This window comes from Myxine glutinosa, chromosome 11 (assembly GCF_964187855.1).
Source record: "Myxine glutinosa chromosome 11, kmMyxGlut1.1, whole genome shotgun sequence".
Classification (NCBI taxonomy): Eukaryota; Metazoa; Chordata; class Myxini; order Myxiniformes; family Myxinidae; genus Myxine; species Myxine glutinosa.
In genome coordinates, this window is record NC_136271.1 from 134,066,210 (window position 1) to 134,084,102 (window position 17,893).

Below are 17,893 nucleotides of genomic sequence, written 5' to 3' on the forward strand. Positions count from 1 at the left end.
GAGCGATCACGTGATGTTCCATCCCGTCACACGTCACTTCACCTTTTATGCGATCGTGTTTTGTATCGATTTTGTGCGATATGAATTAAATGTCTTTGAAACAGCTGTGAAACGTCTTTCCACAATCCTTCCGTAACCGATTGGAGCAGTTTCTTGCTGCACAAAACGAGATCCGCGAAGCGAGTTGGTCGAGTCGTGCTGACCAAGATGGCGACAGGGCGGCTTCACTTTTCACGGAGTATGAGCGTTCTATATATTTTCAATTCAGTGCGCCCGTGATTTGTGGCATAGACATGACCATTGGGCCTTCACGGTGTAATTTGTGCGAGGCTTTTGTCTGAGTGAGCTTGAGTCGAGAGGGCGAATGTACGGGTTGGGAATGTACAGGTCTCCCTTCCCCCGCCCGGCAACGCCGGTACTGGAGGACGTCACAGGATCGGTGAGTCTCCAAAATCCGCTTCGTGCTGTTGCGAATATGCAGGACTATGTCCGATTGTTGTGCTGCTCTCCGACCATGAGAACTGCAACGTCATTGTTGACTGGCCATCCCCTTCCCTCCCCCTTCCCCCTCCGTCCCCCCTTCCCTTCCCCCTCCACCCTACCCCTCCCCTTCCCCCCTCCCCTTCTCCCCTCCTCCTCCATTTCCCCCCTCCCCTCCCCTTTCCCCCTCCCCACTCCATTTTCCCCCTCCCCCTCCCTTTCCCCCTCCCCCTCCCTTTCCCCCTCCTCCTCCCTTTCTCCCTCCACCCTCCCCCCTCCCCCTTCCCCCTCCCCCTCCCCCTTCCCCCTCCCCCTCCCTTCCCCCTCCACCCTACCCCCTCCACCCTACCCCTCCCCTTCTCCCCTCCCCCTCCCTTTCCCCCTCCCCTCCCCCACCCTTCTCCCCTCCCCCCCTCTTCTCCCCTCCCCCCCGTTCCCCTCCCCTCCCCTCCCCCCTCCCCTCCCCCGCCCAGCAATGCCGGGTACTTCTGCTGGGTCCCCCCCTCCCCCTCCCCCTCCCCCCTTCTCCCCTTCCCCCCTTCCCCCCTTCCCCCCTCCCCACTCCGGCCCCTACCCCCTCCCCCCCTTCCCTCCCCCCCTTCCCTCCCCCCTCCCTCCTCCCCTCCTCCCCTCCTCCCCCCTCGCACCCCCTCCCATCCCTCACCCTCCCCATCCCCCCCTCTTCTCCCCTCTCCCCCTCCCCCTCCCACTCTTCTCCCCTCCCCCCCCGTTCCCCTCCCCTCCCCTCCCCCCCGTTCCCCTCCCCTCCCCTCCCCCACCCGGCAATGCCGGGTACTTCTGCTAGTATATATATACACAAATAGCGCAGCGGGCTGTCACCGCGTAAGTGATGAGGTTCCTAGGTTCGAGTCCCGGGTTGAGTCAGAATTTTTCACACTAGCCCCACGCCGGAATTCAATTCCTGTTTATTAAAATTGTAGATGAGTTAATCTCCAATGCACTTCTACATATACAGTCACATGAAAAAGTAAGTACACCCCATGTAAAGTTTAGACTTTTCAACATATATCAACATACAGCTATTTGATCTTCATTTCAACAATATTGATAGATAAAGGTGATATTGTAGCGGTTACCGCTGGATGCACACAATCGCCTTGCACCGGCCAGAACACGGCCAGACGCGCCTCTCCTGGGCATGCCCGGACTCACTGTTCCCGGGCACGCCCGAACCTCCCGGGCACGCCCGGTCTCGTCTTTCCCGGGCATGCCCGCTCTCGCCTTTCCAGGGCTCGCCCAGAGCGTCCGGGCATGTCCGCTATCGTCTTTTCAGGGCTCGCCCAGAGCGTCCGGGCATGCCCGCTATCGCCTTTCCAGGGCTCGCCCAGAGCGTCCGGGCATGCCCGCTATCGCCTTTCCAGGGCTCGCCCAGAGCGTCCGGGCATGCCCGCTATCGCCTTTCCAGGGCTCGTCCAGAGCGCCCGGGCACGCCCAGCCTCGACTTGCCAGGCCGCAGCCAAACACGCCCGGGCAGGTCCAGACTCGCCTTTCCAAGGCTCGCCCTTGACACCCGGGCATGCCCGGTATAGCTTTTGCCGGGCAAACTTCCCGACATAAATGTGTATATATATTGCTGCCCGAAAAACGGGCTTGTGAGAATACCTGAGCTGTTTTGTTTCAATGAAGCAACTCGGACGAATTCCGTCTTTGGTCGCGTCAATTCTTTCGACTCGCGTTGGAGCGCAGTTCCTTCATTGGTGACCTACCGACATGGATACGGCAGTGACGCTTAAACTGCCTACCTTCTGGGAGGCTCACGCGGCTGTTTGGTTCGCTCAGGCGGACTCTCAGTTCGCCCTGCGAGGCATCACCGCGGACGACACCCGCTTCCACCATGTTGTGGCGGCGCTCGGTTCCGCCACCGCGGCCCGCGCCTTGAGCCTCCTCGAGCACCCGCCGGCTGCTGACAAATACGACGCGCTGAAGACACTCCTCCTCGACGCTTTCGCCCTCTCACCGGCAGCACGCGCACGGCGCCTGCTCGCTCTGCCCGAGCTCGGCGACACGCGCCCGTCCGAGCGCATGGACTATATGCTCTCGTTGCTCGGTGAGCACTCTCCGGATTTTCTGTTCCGCGAGCTGTTCCTTCGCCAGCTGCCTCACCCGGTACGCCTCGCCCTGGCTGGCACGTTGATCACGGATTCCCGCGCCCTCGCCAGGGAAGCCGATAAGATCTCCTCGGCGGGCCAGCACATCGGCGCGGTTACCTGGAGCCTGCTGCCGTCCGAGGCGACGCCCACGACACCCGAGCGCCCTGCGCGGTTGGAGGCCGAACTGCCGGTGCAACTGGCGGCCGCCACGCCGCACCGCCCGCTTCCGACACGATGGCCGGGGCCTCCACCTGACCGGGCGTGGTGTTATTACCATGCCAAGTTCGGACACAAGGCTCGGACGTGCCGGCCCCCGTGCACTTTCGCCATGTCGGGAAACGGCCGGGCCGGCGTTCATTCCCAGCCATGAGCGCCGGCCACTCGGGCAACTTGCTGTTTATTCGGGACAAAGCGTCTGGGCGGCGTTTCCTGTGTGACACCGGCGCCCAACTGAGCGTCATACCCGCCTCCGAGCAGGACAAGCGGGACGCCATTTGCGGCCCCTCTTTGGTCGCTGCTAATGGCTCGGCCATACGCACTTTCGGCCCACGCGTCGTCACCCTCTGCTTCGGCAGCCAGCGTTTTCAATGGACTTTTGTGACCGCCTGCGTCCCCATGGCTTTGCTGGGCGCCGACTTCCTCTGCGCGCACGGGCTGCTGGTCGACGTCAAACGTCGTCGCCTTGTCAACGTCGAGACCTTCAGCTCCCTGGCGTGCACGATGAGCAGCTCCGCGCCGACCGAACTGGCGTGCGCCCTCCCGGCAGCGAACGAGTTCGCTCGCCTGCTCGCGGAATTCCCGGCCCTCACGCGGCCGACGTTTTCGGCCGTCGCGGTGCGGCACAGGATCGAGCACCACATACCCACTATGGGCCCGCCGGTCTACGCCAGGGCCCGCCGCCTCGACCCGGCCAAGCTCGCCGTGGCAAAGGCCGAGTTCGACGCGTTGGAGCACCTCGGCATCGTGCGGCGCTCCGATAGTGCGTGGGCCTCGCCACTGCACATCGTGCCAAAGCCGGGGGGTGGATGGCGCCCGTGTGGCGACTACCGCCGTCTCAACGACGCTACCACCCCCGACAGGTACCCGATCCCGCATATTCAGGACCTTTCCACCCGTTTGGCGGGACGGGTCATCTTTTCGAAAATTGACCTGATACGGGGCTACCACCAGGTACCTGTCCGGGCGGCCGACGTCCCGAAGACGGCCGTCATCACGCCGTTCGGCCTGTTCGAATTTTTGCGGATGCCGTTTGGCCTCAAGAACGCGGCCCAGGCGTTCCAGCGCTTGATGGACGGCGTGCTGCGCGACCTGCCGTTTCTTTTCGTCTATCTGGACGATATCCTCGTCGCCAGCACGTCCCGCGCCGAGCACCTCCTCCACCTCCGAACACTGTTCGGTCGCCTCAGCGAGCACGGCTTAATTGTCAACCCGGTCAAATGCCACTTCGGCGCAACGACCGTTGACTTTTTGGGCCACCGCATCACCAAGACCGGAGCCGTGCCGCTGCCGACCAAGGTCGAGGCCATCACCACGTTCCCCGCGTCCCCGTTCCATCAAGGCCCTCCAAGAGTTCCTCGGCATGGTGAATTTTTATCACCGATTCGTGCCCCGCGCTGCTCAGCTCATGCGGCCCCTTTACGAGGCCCTCTGGGGCAAGCCAGCCAAGCATGACATTGTTTGGTCCGCGGCCATGGACGCGGCCTTCGCCAGCGCCAAACGGGCCCTCGCCGACGCAACGCTGCTGGCTCACCCGGTGCTCAACGCGCCAATCGCCCTCACTATGGACGCCTCCAACTACGCGGTGGGCGCCGTCCATGAGCAATGGGTGGACGGGGTTTGGCAGCCACTCGCTTTTTTCAGCCGGCAACTCCGGCCGAACGAGTTAAACTACAGCACGTTCGACCGCGAGCTGCTCGGGCTATTCCTGGCCGTTCGCCATTTCCGACACCTCCTGGAGGGCCGCCCGTTCACGGCTTTCGTCGACCACAAGCCGTTGGTCTACGCAATGGCTAAGGTCACGGAGCCGTGGTCGGCCCGCCAGCAGCGCCACCTCTCCGCCGTGTCGGAGTTCACCACGGACATCCGGCACGTCGCCGGCAAAGACAACGCCGTGGCCGACTGTCTTTCTCGGGCCAGCACGAACGCGGTCCACCTCGGCGTGGACTTCGCGCTCATGGCTGCCGACCAGACCACCGACGCCTCGGTGCAGGCACTCCGTGCGGCGGACACGGGCCTCCGCCTGGCCGACATTCCCTTCGCGGGCACCGTCCTGCTCTGCGACGTCTCCCAGGGCCAGCCTCGCCCCATCGTGCCCGTTTCCTGGCAGCGCCGCATCTTCGCCTCCATCCACGGCCTTTCTCACCAAGGCCGGAAAGCTTCTCAGAAGCTGGTGTCGGCGCGTTTCGTCTGGCACGGCCTTCGACGAAACATCCGCGACTGGGCCATCCGCCGACTGGGCCGACTGGACAGGACCACCAGGTGGCCGGAGGCCGTGCCCCTCACCTCCACCACCACCGCCGACATGGCGCAGGCGTTCATCGCCACCTGGGTCGCGCGCTTCGGCGCACCAGCGGACATCTCGTCCGAACGCGGCCCACAGTTCATGTCTGAGCTTTGGGGCGCGGTCGCCCCTTCGTTGGGGGTCACGCTGCACTGCACCACGGCCTACCACCCCCAAGCCAACGGGTTGTGCGAGCGGTTTCACCGCTCCATGAAGGCCGCACTCATGGCCGGCCTTCAGGACGACGGTTGGGCCGACCGGCTGCCGTGGGTCCTTTTGGGCCTTCGCACGGCCCCCAAGGAAGACCTCCAGGCGTCCGCCGCCGAGCTCGTCTACGGCCAGCCGCTCCACGTCCCGGGGGAATTCGTGCCCGAATCTACCAGTCCCTGGTCCGCCGCTCGCCAGCGCTCGGACCTCCAGGAGGCCGCCCGAAGATTTGCCCCCGTGCCGACGTCCCGCCACGGTGGCCCCCAGTCCTACGTCCCCCCGGCGCTTCACACAGCGGAGTACGTCTTTGTGCGTCATGACGCGCACCGGGGGCCACTCCGGCCGCCGTACGACGGGCCCTTCCGGGTCCTGCGACGGGGCGACAAGTCTTTCATCGTCGACTTCGGCAGCCGGCCGGACCGGATTTCTGTGGACCGCCTCAAACCGGCGCACATGGACGTCGACCGACCACCACGGTTGGCCCTTCCTCCGCGGCGAGGCCGCCCCCCGTCCACACTTCCCCCCGCTCGACCACCCACCACCACGTCGGACCCCTCCCCACGACCCTCCAGGGGTCGCTTCGGCCGGATCATCCGGACCCCCCTTAAATTGACCCTGCCGGTGCAGGTCGATTCTGGAGGGGCGTGTGTAGCGGTTACCGCTGGATGCACACAATCGCCTTGCACCGGCCGGAACACGGCCAGACGCGCCTCTCCTGGGCATGCCCGGACTCACTGTTCCCGGGCATGCCCGAACCTCCCGGGCACGCCCGGTCTCGTCTTTCCCGGGCATGCCCGCTCTCGCCTTTCCAGGGCTTGCCCAGAGCGTCCGGGCATGCCCGCTATCGCCTTTTCAGGGCTCGCCCAGAGCGTCCGGGCATGCCCGCTATCGCCTTTCCAGGGCTCACCCAGAGCGTCCGGGCATGCCCGCTATCGCCTTTCCAGGGCTCGTCCAGAGCGCCCGGGCACGCCCAGCCTCGACTTGCCAGGCCGCAGCCAAACACGCCCGGGCAGGTCCAGACTCGCCTTTCCAAGGCTCGCCCTTGACACCCGGGCATGCCCGGTATAGCTTTTGCCGGGCAAACTTCCCGACATAAATGTGTATATATATTGCTGCCCGAAAAACGGGCTTGTGAGAATACCTGAGCTGTTTTGTTTCAATGAAGCAACTCGGACGAATTCCGTCTTTGGTCGCGTCAATTCTTTCGACTCGCGTTGGAGCGCAGTTCCTTCAATATAATATAACAAATATCATGAAACATTTACATTTTGTAGTCCATTGTATAATCTAAATAAACATAAATGCAAATTTCGCATGTGGAAAAAGTAAGTACACCCTTCGCTCTAATAGGTGGTATTGCCCCCTTTGGCAGAAACAACCTCAAGTAGGCGTTTCTTATAACTGTCTACCAGTCTCTGACATCAACTGGGATAATTTTTTGCACACTCCTCCATTCAGAATTCTTTCAGCTGTGCGATGTTTGAGGGGTTTCTTGCATGCCCAGCTCGTTTCAAAACCCCCACAACATCTCGAGGGGATTTAGATCCGGGCTTTGACTTGGCCATTCCAGAACCCTCCATTTCTTTCTTTTCAGCCATTCCTTGGTGGATTTACTGGTATGTTTAGGGTCATTGTCATGTTGCAAGGTCCACCTTTGGTTGAGCTTCAACTTTCCGACAGATGGCCTCACATTATCCTCAAGCACCCTCTGGTACAATTAAGAATTCATAGTGGAATCCATGATGGTGAGCTGCCCAGGCCCTGATGCAAAGCTGCCCCAAACCATAATATTTCCACCACAATGCTTTACAGTTGGTATCAGGTGCTAGTTGGTATCAGGTATCAGGTCTGCTGTCTTTGGTTTTCGCCAAACATGTCTTCTGGTACTGTGGCCAAATAGCCCTACCTTTGACTCATCTGTCCAGAGCACATTGTTCCAGAAGTGCTGGTCTTTGCCTAGGTGTTCATTGGCAAACTTTAGTCTTGCCCTGATGTTCTTTCTGGACAGCAAAGGTTTCCTCCTGGCACACCTGCCATGTAGATCAAATTTGTGCAGCCTCTTTCTCATGGTAGACTCGTGCACTTTGACATCAACAGTGGCAAGAGCTACCTGTAGGTCCCGTGATGACATTCTGGGGTTCTTAGAGACTTCTTTCAGCATCTTGCGGTCTGCTCTCGGGCTGGACTTGCTGGTGCGGCCTGGCCTGAACAAGTTGGCAGCTGTTTGGAATCTTCTCCACTTGTAGATGATCTTCCAGACAGTCGAATGATTGATTTCAAATTGTTTGGAGATCTTTTTAAATCCCTTCCCAGACTTGTAGGCATCTATAAACTTCTTTCTGAAGGCCTCAGAGAGCTCTTTTGATCTCGGCATGGTGACGCCACACACTTCAACAACAAAGAGCAAACCAAACTAAATGTCTGAGGTTTAAATAAGACAGATTCCTCCAAGATCCTCTCTAACGATGTTCTAAACATTTGCACCTGAGCTGGTGCACCTGATTCTAATTTTAGGTATTTGAAGTAGTGATAAATGTAGGGGTGTACTTACTTTTTCCACATGCGAAATTTGCATTTATGTTTATTTAAATTATACAATGGACTACAAAATGTAAATGTTTCATGATATTTGTCATATTCTATCACCTTTATCTATCAATATTGTTGAAATGAAGATCAAATAGCTGTATGTTGAAATATGTTGAAAAAGTCAAAACTTTACATGGGGTGTCCTTACATTTTCACGTGACTGTATGTATGTATATATGTATATATATATATATATATATATATATATATATATATATATATATATATATATATATATATATATATATATATATATATATATATATATATATATATATATATATATATCTATATATATATATATATATATATATATATATATATATATATATATATATATATAACCAAAAAATACGGTCCATCCGTGAAGCCATGTGATTAATATGTCTATTAATTGTGTACTTTTTTGAAGTCAGTTGCATCCTGTCTATTAATTATGTACGTCTATTAATTACGTAATATTGAAATATACCTTTCGACCCTTTTGACTGCTGAGATCCCGTAGACTTTTGAACACCCTTTAAGGCCCCCAAAATCCTTAAGACCACCAAGACCCTGAAGACCCAAAGGACATTGAAGACCCAGAGGACCCAAAATACCAAGAAGACCCAAAAGACCCCGATGCCTCAGAATACCCCAAAGACCCTTAAAGACCCCGAAGACCCAAAATATCCAAAAGCCCCCTAAGATTCTGAAGATCCATTAGACCAGCTTGGACCCTTGACCATTTAGAGCTTTAGACCACCTGGACCTTTTTAGATTACAAATAAATAATGTTACCAATATTACAAATAAATTTGTACAAAATAATTGTTTGTATTATGATTGGTGTAAATCATGACAACACAGCAACGCAAGTTCAGTCAGGTCATTATCCTCAATTAAAACAAACCCGTGCCTCTATAGCGATGTGTGGTGAGGTGAGCATAGTGAGCCCATCCACACTAATCAAATATAAAATAAAGTAACTTGGTTAATGCTTCGAATCCGGTAAACGTTTGAATCGGTTAATGGTTCGAATCCGGTAAACATTTGAATCGGTTATACCCCGTTCTCACTTGAACGATTTTCTACGCGAATGCCGTGCGACTACCAAATCGCACAAGGCGTACAGGAGTCGCACGGCAGTCTGTTGATTATTTGCACAGCTTGTAGGGGTGTCGTGTGTAATCACTGGTAATTCGGACGGGTCGCATGACCGTGCGAGCTTTTTCAACTGTTGAAAATTTCCATACGGCTGTCGCACGTCTTGCATAGTTCGCATTGGTCGCATCGATTTTATGCGATTCGCGCAGATCGAATGGCGCTTGTACAGCGGACGCACGGCGCTCTGATTGGTTGTACCGCGGTTGTACCAGATGTGCACAGGTCGCACGCGAGTTGAACAAAAATCGCACGGCGCATGCACGGGACTCGTTGAGGTTGTACGGCAGTCGCACGCAACTTGAACCGGAAAAGTCGCACGAGAGTTTAACGGCAGTCGCACGGCAGTTGTACAAGTGAGACTACACGGAAAAAAAAAAACAGGGAAATTCGTACATAAATCGCACGGCTGTACGATTTTTTTATCACACCGCAGTTGTACTAAAAATCGCTCAAGTGAGAACGGGCCTTTTATGGTTCGAATCGGGTAAACATTTGAATTGGTTAATGGTTCGAATCCGGTAAACGTTTGAATTGGCAATGGCCTGAGAAACATAATGGCAGCAACAACAACAACAAGCACAACAACAACAACTTTCACCACCCACCCCTCCCTGATCCATGCAGTGTTCTAGCTCTTTCATGAGCCTCGACCCTGTGTACCAGAAAAAAACTGTCATAGGTTGGCAACCATTGTGTAGTTGCCTTGATAGGCGGAATGGTCCAAGCATTGAAGTTCCTTGGAAGAGAAGTCGTCTATTATATATTGCTAATCATGGTGTCTGTCTGTGCGTTCGTCTGTCTCCCATTTACAGTGACCGCTTCCCATGCTGCATTTGAAAAGCTAAACGTTCACTTTTGAAATGATGTGAGAACAGGCATGAATAATGTTGAGGCCAAATTGTCTTTGGAAACAGGATATTTTGCCCTCTTTTTGGACAAATCCAACCTCCGCAACCCGATGTTGCACCACCATTTGGCGGTGACCGGTAGAAGTAGCTCAAAGCTCTGGCTCTGAGTATAACCAATAATGCAATACACTTAACCTTTTTAAAGTCCTGAAATAATATAAATTGCTTGATTAACTTAAATTAAACCATCACTGGGTACAGTACTTTTGCTTGCTTTTCCCGTCACTGGGGAATTCAAATTTTGAATTTTGAATTTTGATTTTTTTTTTGTTCAAATTTGTTCAAATAAAATTCAAATTTTGAACAATACTCTTCCTCATGATATGTACAGCAGAAATAAAATGTTCAATTTCCTAATTTATTTTATATACTTAAAGGTAACTGACATTAAATTGCCTTTCACAGAAATTTGAATTTTAGCGATATTGCACATTTCTAACTTCCCATAAATGTTAAATGGGGACAAGCACCACAAATTTGAAAATAACTCAAACTATATATACACTGTACACTACACTATGTGTATATATATATAATCTGAACTGATATATATATATAATCTCCCAAGATGGCCAGCCATCTCAACTCCTGTAAAGAATCCACTTTGACATCTTTCTCACAAAGATGCACAAAGAGTGAAACAAATCCCTCCATGTGAGTGTGTTGATCATGTTCACTAAGTGAATGGAAGTGGTGGTGCCTTTCTCAAGTTAAACTTTTCAAAATGTAAAATCTTCACTTTTATGGGGCATTTATAATAAATGATCACCCCAGAGTTGAAAAGAAAGGCAAACCTTCAGTGAATCGATCAGGTCTTCGACAAGGAAGAGACGGCGAAGTTCCCTTGTTGTTCCATTCAGCAAAGGGAGAGTCCCCTCTATATATCGTCGTGCCTCGGCCTGTGATAGCCCGACTCCAGTATCCAATAAAGTCCTGACATGGAACATTAAATGGTAAGGGAATAATTGGGAGAACAACATGATTACAATAATGAAAAATCCTAATGATCCCCATTGTACGAGGATGGTCAAAAAATATATCCCCTTTCAATAAGTTTCAGAGCCATGAACAAGCACAACCTACATCCCAATGGCATGAGGAAATTCGTGCAGTGATATCAATGATCAGGGGAGGAAGCAGCATGTGGGGAAGGACTTTTTGACTCTCCTTGTATAGCCATAAATATTGGTATTTATAGTATTTGGCAAACACTGATATCTTCCATGAAATAATACATCATATATTGATGAATCTTCGTCTTATTTTTTCTTAAGCATTAATCCAACAGATTGGGGTCGGCTACTGCCTTCTCCTTTCACCTGTCTTTTGTATCTTCTCTCAATCCCTTGTTTTTCAAGTCTTTCCACTTCATCCCTCCAAAGTAATCTTTGTCTTCGTATTTATCTTTTATTTATAATTTGAACATTCCATACCTTTTGATATAAAATGTCGAGGCTCGTGGTTGGGGGAGTTAGAACACAGAACGGATCAGGACGTAACACAAAAAGAAACAGTATAAGGGGGACGGGTGGGGTGAGGGGGGGGGGGGGGGAGTGGGGGGATGAAAAACAGCAACAACAGGGATGAGGGAAAAATAGAAAAGCACTTGGATATAAGGGATGTGGGGAAGAATGTGAGCTGGGGGAGGACACAGGCTGTGAAAACATGGATGCGACCGAAACCTCTCAGCTAGGAAAAAATGGAAACTTGGAAAGAGGTGTGCTTGGGGAGGGTTAATTGGTTTGTAGTTGCAGGGATCTATTTTTGCACCTTTTTGTGTAAAGCGGAAATGTTGCCTGTTTTCCAAGCTGATGGCAGATGTCCTTGATCAAAAGAGAGGGTGTAGAGAACAGAGAGAGGGTGAGATAGAGCGGTAGAGCAGGATTTTAGGACCCGTGGGCTGATGCCGCCTGGTCCAGATGCAGATTCCGAGTCGAGGTTTGACAAAAACTTCTCCACCTTGTCAGGAGAGAAGGACACAGAGTCCAGGAGCAGTTGGGTACGACTTGGTAAGGTGGGTACAGAGCGATGGGTTTGGGACACAATATTTTGAGGCAAACACAGAGTTGAGGCATTCAGCTTTTAAATGTGCAGTGTCATCTGTGTAGCCGTTTGAGGTAAGGGAGGGGATGGAAGGGGAACAAACACCGGAAACATATTTGACCAGATGCCACCAGGATTTGGAGGAAGGAGACAGGTTTGAGAGTTCAGTCTTGAGAGTAGAGCGATAATGTTTCCTGGCTCTCCTGAGGATAGACACACACTTGTTCCGAGCTATTCCTAAGATTTAGTGTACCATGGATGGAGGAAGGGTATGAAAAGCTGAGATGGGATAAATCTGTGCAAGAAAGAGAGCAAATTTATCTGACAAAACAAAAAACAAGAGGTGGGACCAGAAGGGAAGTCTTAGTGAAACGTACTCCTGTGGGTTGGGAGGTGTAAGAGCAGTACATGGACAGTGAGAAATGGAGTTGTTGATGTAAAGTGCAACTCCACCACCAGGATAGGGTTTTAGGCCGATGAAGCCTTAGGAGACAATAGGCAGGAAGAGACACTAAGAAGTCAGAGACATCCTGTGGGAGGTTAAATAGATTATGTCCGGTTTATCAGCTGCATCCTGGAATGAGAGACCTTTCTAGGAGAGGGAGCAGGGCAGGGTGGAAGCTGGAAGGTGTGGGATGGGGGAGAAGCTGGGATGGAGTGGGGGGAAGCTGAGATGGAGTGGGTTGGGGGAGAACCAAGGAGGTTAGGGGTGGGAGGAGTTGGGGTGAGGGAAGGATGGGAAGAGGTGGGGACAGAGGAATGCAGAAAGAGGGGACATGGAATTGGAGGATGCTGAAGAGAGGGACACAAAGAAGGGTTGGGGTTTGGAGGATGCAGGCATGTAGGGGAGGGTACTGACATTGAAGGGTTTGTAAGTGAAAGGGAATTGATGGTCGTGTGCACATATAACCTCTGCAAACTGGACTTATGAAGATTCCTAATCTGGATATGCAGAGACAAACTTCATGGGAGGCGTGAAATGAATGGTTGTTGGAGGCACCTCGGAAAGCGGTGCTGTAGGTACCAGTGGAGGGTTGATGAACCAAGCGTTTTGGAGTGAGCCAGGTTTGGGAAAAAAGCCTTGTGAAGAAGAATAAGAAGAATAGTTTGTGATGAAGAAGAAGAACATGTGGGGTGTTCCTGACAGAGAAATAAGCATTTTAATATGTTTTAAACATATATTAAAAGGAAGAAGCATTTCATTCAATCAAGATCCAATTTGTAGATAGTGAGAGAAGGAAGGGATTTTAAAAAAATCAACGAAGGAAGGAAGTACATTGAGCAGAATGAATTTATGATTTTTTGGGGAATTCTATTTTTTGAAGCGAGGAGAGGGGAGATGATAAAGCTGAGGAAGCTGAAAGGATAATACTTTGGGAGAAAGAGAGTGGGCCAACACACCTGGCATCCAAGCAGATAAATAATTTGCATTCCAACTACCTGAGACCTAGATGAGATGGCCAAACAACCACAGGGACACAAATTGGACAGTACACCACAATAAGGTACGGTTCAACATGAAAAATGGGATGAAAGCACAAACAGCAACACAAGGCCGAAAATAAAACAGAAAGACACGACAGATCTGATTTGGAAAACATAACTTTGATGAACTGGAAAGAGGACCTGCACGATCCATCGTTTAACGTGCTCAAACCCAGAACCCAGAACCCTTCTTTGATTGATTCCTCATCCTTTCTTCTCATCACATGCCCGAACCACTGCAACCTAGCCTCCAATCTTCACTGTAATACATGCAACTCCAGCTCTCTTGCCTATCTCCTTCTTCCTCAACGACTATTTTAACGATACTCCGAGAATCCACCGAAGCATTCTCATCTCTGTCCTCTTCAGCAACTCCTCTTCCCTTTCTCTCAAAGTCTCTATTTCTGTCCCATACATTATGACCAGCCTGGTCACTGTCTTGAACATTCTTACGTTCAATTCTCTCAGTATCCTTCTCTCTCAGAAGATACCACAAACCTCCTTCCACCTTATCCATGCTGCATGTCTTATCCTTCCACCTTCACTCTGTTCTGGACTTCTGCTTCACAACCTCCCTCTTCCTTCAGTGCTGAGCCAAGGTATTTGAATTTCTCCACTTCATTCACCTCTTCACCTCTTTTATCTACATTCTTGATGTCCGCTGCTCCAGTCTTACTACACACCATAAGTCCATAACCTTTGTCTTTCTCGCATTATTCCTCAATCCCTGCATCTCTAAGCTCTCTTGCCATTCCAACACTCTTCTCTGTAGCTCGTCCTTTGACTCTGCTCTTATGACTAAGTCATCTGCGAACAGGAGGTCCCACAGTTCTCCATCTCTGTTTTCAGTCAGCACGTCCATCACCGTCACAAAAAGGAAGGGATGTAGTGCACAATCCTGGTGGAAAACAACCTCTACTTTCATAATGATTAATCTACAGGGTTAACATACCCCTACGTACTGCAGGCCTGAACTAGCTGCACCGATCACTGAACTTTCTACAGAATCCCTTGTAGACTCCCCCAGAAATCACCACCTTACGACACTGGTTAAACTGCCAACTCACTTCTCTGTAAATGTCGAGGTGAATTAGTACAACAATAAAAGAAAGTTGCAAGGCAAGACATACAGTGTTAAAGAAAGAAAAGGAAAAGGTAAAAAAAAAAAGAAGAGCAAAAGTGTTACGGTACTTGAATGGATGTCCAGCATCAGATTTCTGTATTGCCTGCAGTACAGAACGATAGATCCGGTAAGAAACAGTGATGCTTAACGTAGCCAGTGCTACATGGGAGATCACCGAGATGGAGCTGCACTGTGTTAGTGACAGCAGAAGAATCAGAAGTGCAAGAAGCACAAGGCCAGACAACCGCACGTCTCTCCAGAGCAGCAGGCTCTCCACTAGGGATATTGACATGTGGGTAAAATTGGAGATAAGGAAGGGACATTGAGGGACAGGTGGAAAGAAAGGACAGATGAAAGACACATTGGAATTACATAAAATCCATTTTTTCCATGTTTTCTTTTTCATCCATGTAGAGGGGTGGTCTAAAATTTGTATTTAACTACAATATTTTATGTTATTGGTTGATTTTGTTTGTTCTTGTCTCATAATGCACAATATTAGTTATATTTTTGTTTATTCTCGTGAGAAAATGATCCAACAAGCAATAAGGAGTGATATCCTCAATCGATGATGAAGAAGTGCTCAATCAAACCGCACCTCTGGATGACAGCTGCCACATGGAAACTACCACATGGTTCAACAGCTCTTTGAAATATCCTTCCCATACCTTCAATAACACGATATCCCAAAAAGTTGTGGGACGGATTCGGACGAAACTTGGTGAACATGTCGGGTGTGTGACGAGGACAAATTGATTCAATTTTGGTGAAGATCCGGATCCAGATACGAGAATTATTTTATAAATATAAAGTGATTCTTCACCATTGAAAGATCCGGCCAAAAACGATAGATGGCACGATATTTCCAAAAAGTTGTGAACGAGTTAACTTGGTGGATTAGTTGCTTAAGTGACAACACCAAGCCAATTAGATTTTGGTTCAGGTCTGGATCCAGATCCGCCCTTCCAGTGGGATACAAAATGTAAACTGTTCAGCTTGGTGGAGGTATGCTCTCTACCGAGTCTTGTTCTAGTTTTTATGATTCACGAGCAATAGTACCCATCCCCAGTGACGGGAAAAGCTAGCCATGAAGGTGATGAGAAAAACCACAGAAGATGATAATGAGGCAGTTATCCGGGGAAATTCCATCTATCCTGTAACGCTCGCCTTCACCAGAGGTGGCGCTATTCAAGCCAACAGCAACAGCAAGGAAGTATATAGCCTTATCATTTTTCCTGGGGATTCCCGGGTGTTTCCCGGTGGCCGATGGAGTCGCTAACTCCACTGAAACCTGGCCGGTACAACCTTTTACCTCTGTGATAAATATGGTCCAAATCCGTCCAGAAGTATAGAAGAGTATATAGAAGAGTATAAAAACCACCTTTAGAGGCCATTTTTCCCCGCAAGCGGGGGTTGGCCTTTTTCGGGAACCGTGGTTGTTGTTGTTTTTCGGTCCCCTTTTTGAAGCAATGTTTTACGGCCGGATGCCCTTCCTGACGCCAACCCTTTTTGCCACCTTTAACGACAACCAGGGAATTACCAGTGAACTGGTCCTCAATTAGCCGACCTCGGAAGGATGACGGGCTGAGTCAACCCCCCTGGCGTTAATTCAGCGATCGACCGGGATTCTGAACCCAGGATCCTAGGTATCCTAAGCTGGCACCCTAGCCGCTAGCCCAACACCAGGGTTCAGAAGTATATAGAAGAGTATATAGAAGAGTATATAGAAGAGTATATAGAAGAGTGAGAGTGAGAGTGAGAGTGAGAGAGAGAGAGAGAGAGAGAGAGAGAGAGAGAGAGAGAGAGAGAGAGAGAGAGAGAGAGAGAGAGAGAGAGAGAGAGAGAGAGAGAGAGAGAGAATTTGTAGTTGTAGATTTGGTATAGTTTTGTGATCGCCGCATATGAGGCAGTCTTCTTCTTCTTCCACACCCCATTTTATTGCCATGAATCTTGCTTGTAAATGAGAACTTTTGTGGTCATCGTCCCGGAATGCCATAGTGTATGGAGAATTGGAAATAAATCCGTTAGGCAAGTTCAGTCTGCATATGAAAGCGCTTGTGAAAAGTGATCGAATCATCTGTCGGCTCTCGCCCGGCCACTTCTGTTGGGCTAATTGGTCATGTGGTCTGAAACCCTGATTCACGCTCAAATGAACCCAGGCAGAAACGGAGACATGCTTGTCTCCTACCCACTTGGTTGTCGTGACGATCTTGCAGACTCACAACCGTAACAACATATAAAGTGCCTTCAGTAAGTATTCACACCATTTGACTTTTTCAGTTTCTTGTGTTATAGTCTGAATTTAAAATTTATTAGATTGAGATTTTTTTTTTCACTGATCTACACATAATATCCCATAATGTCAAAGTGGAATTTGTTTTTAGAAATTTTTTACTGGTTAATTAAAAATAAAATACAGACATAAGCAATTTACATAAGTATTCAACCCCCTGAGTCAATACTTCATAGAAGCACTTTTGGCAATGAATATGGCTTCGATTCATCTTGGGTACGTCTGTATCAACTTTACACTTCTGGATTTGGGGAGTTTCTCACATTCTTCCTTACAGATTTGCTTAAGCTCTGTTAAGTTGGATGGGGAGCATCAGTGAACAGCAATCTTCAGGTCTTTCCACAGATTCTCAATGGGATTCAAGTCTGGGCTTTAACTGGGCCATTCGAGGATCTTCACGTTCTTGTTCTAAAGCCATTCCAGTGTTGCTTTGGCTGTATGCTTGGGGTCATTGTTCTGTTGGAAGTTAAATCTTCACCGCAGTCTGTAGTATTTTGCACTCTGAAACAGGTTCGCCTCAAGAATTTGCCTACGATTGGCTCTATTGATTTTTCCCTCTATCCTTACAAGTCACCCAGTCCCTGCCACTGAAAAGCATCCCCATAGCATGATGCTGCCAACACCATGCCTGACACGGTAGGGATGGTGTTCGATGGGTGATGAGCTGTGCTCAGTTTCCGCCCAACATAGCGCTTTGCATTCAGGCCAGAGTTAAATTTTCGTCTCATCAGACCACAGAATTTTTTGCCTCATGTTCTCAGTGTCTTTCACTTGCCTCTTGTGAAGTGCTGCAGATATTGTTGTGCTTAGTCAGATGGCCAGCTCTAGGAAGAGTCTGGGTTGTTCCATATTATTTTCATTTCCTTATGATGGAGCTCACTGTGCTCTTGGAAACTTGCAACTCTCTAGAAATTGTTTTATAACCTTCTCCAGATTTGTGCCTCCTCACAATTCTATCTCGGAGTTATACAGACAATTCCTTGGACTTCATGGTAGATAGAGTTTCTG

The 17,893-nt window shown here is 50.1% G+C and overlaps 1 protein-coding gene across 2 annotated transcripts in view; it reads right to left on the reverse strand.

Moving 5' to 3' along the window:
* Nucleotides 1-17,893, reverse strand: part of LOC137436845 (reticulon-1-like) — a 112,401-nt gene that overhangs the window by 29,662 nt on the left and 64,846 nt on the right. For both annotated transcript variants that reach the window (XM_078787153.1, XM_078787152.1), the window contains exons 6-7: nucleotides 14,661-14,868; nucleotides 10,736-10,874 (exon numbers count right to left, since the gene is read on the reverse strand). In XM_078787153.1, coding sequence (XP_078643279.1) covers nucleotides 10,736-10,874; nucleotides 14,661-14,868 — 347 coding nt within the window. The remainder of the gene's footprint in view (nucleotides 1-10,735; nucleotides 10,875-14,660; nucleotides 14,869-17,893) is intronic.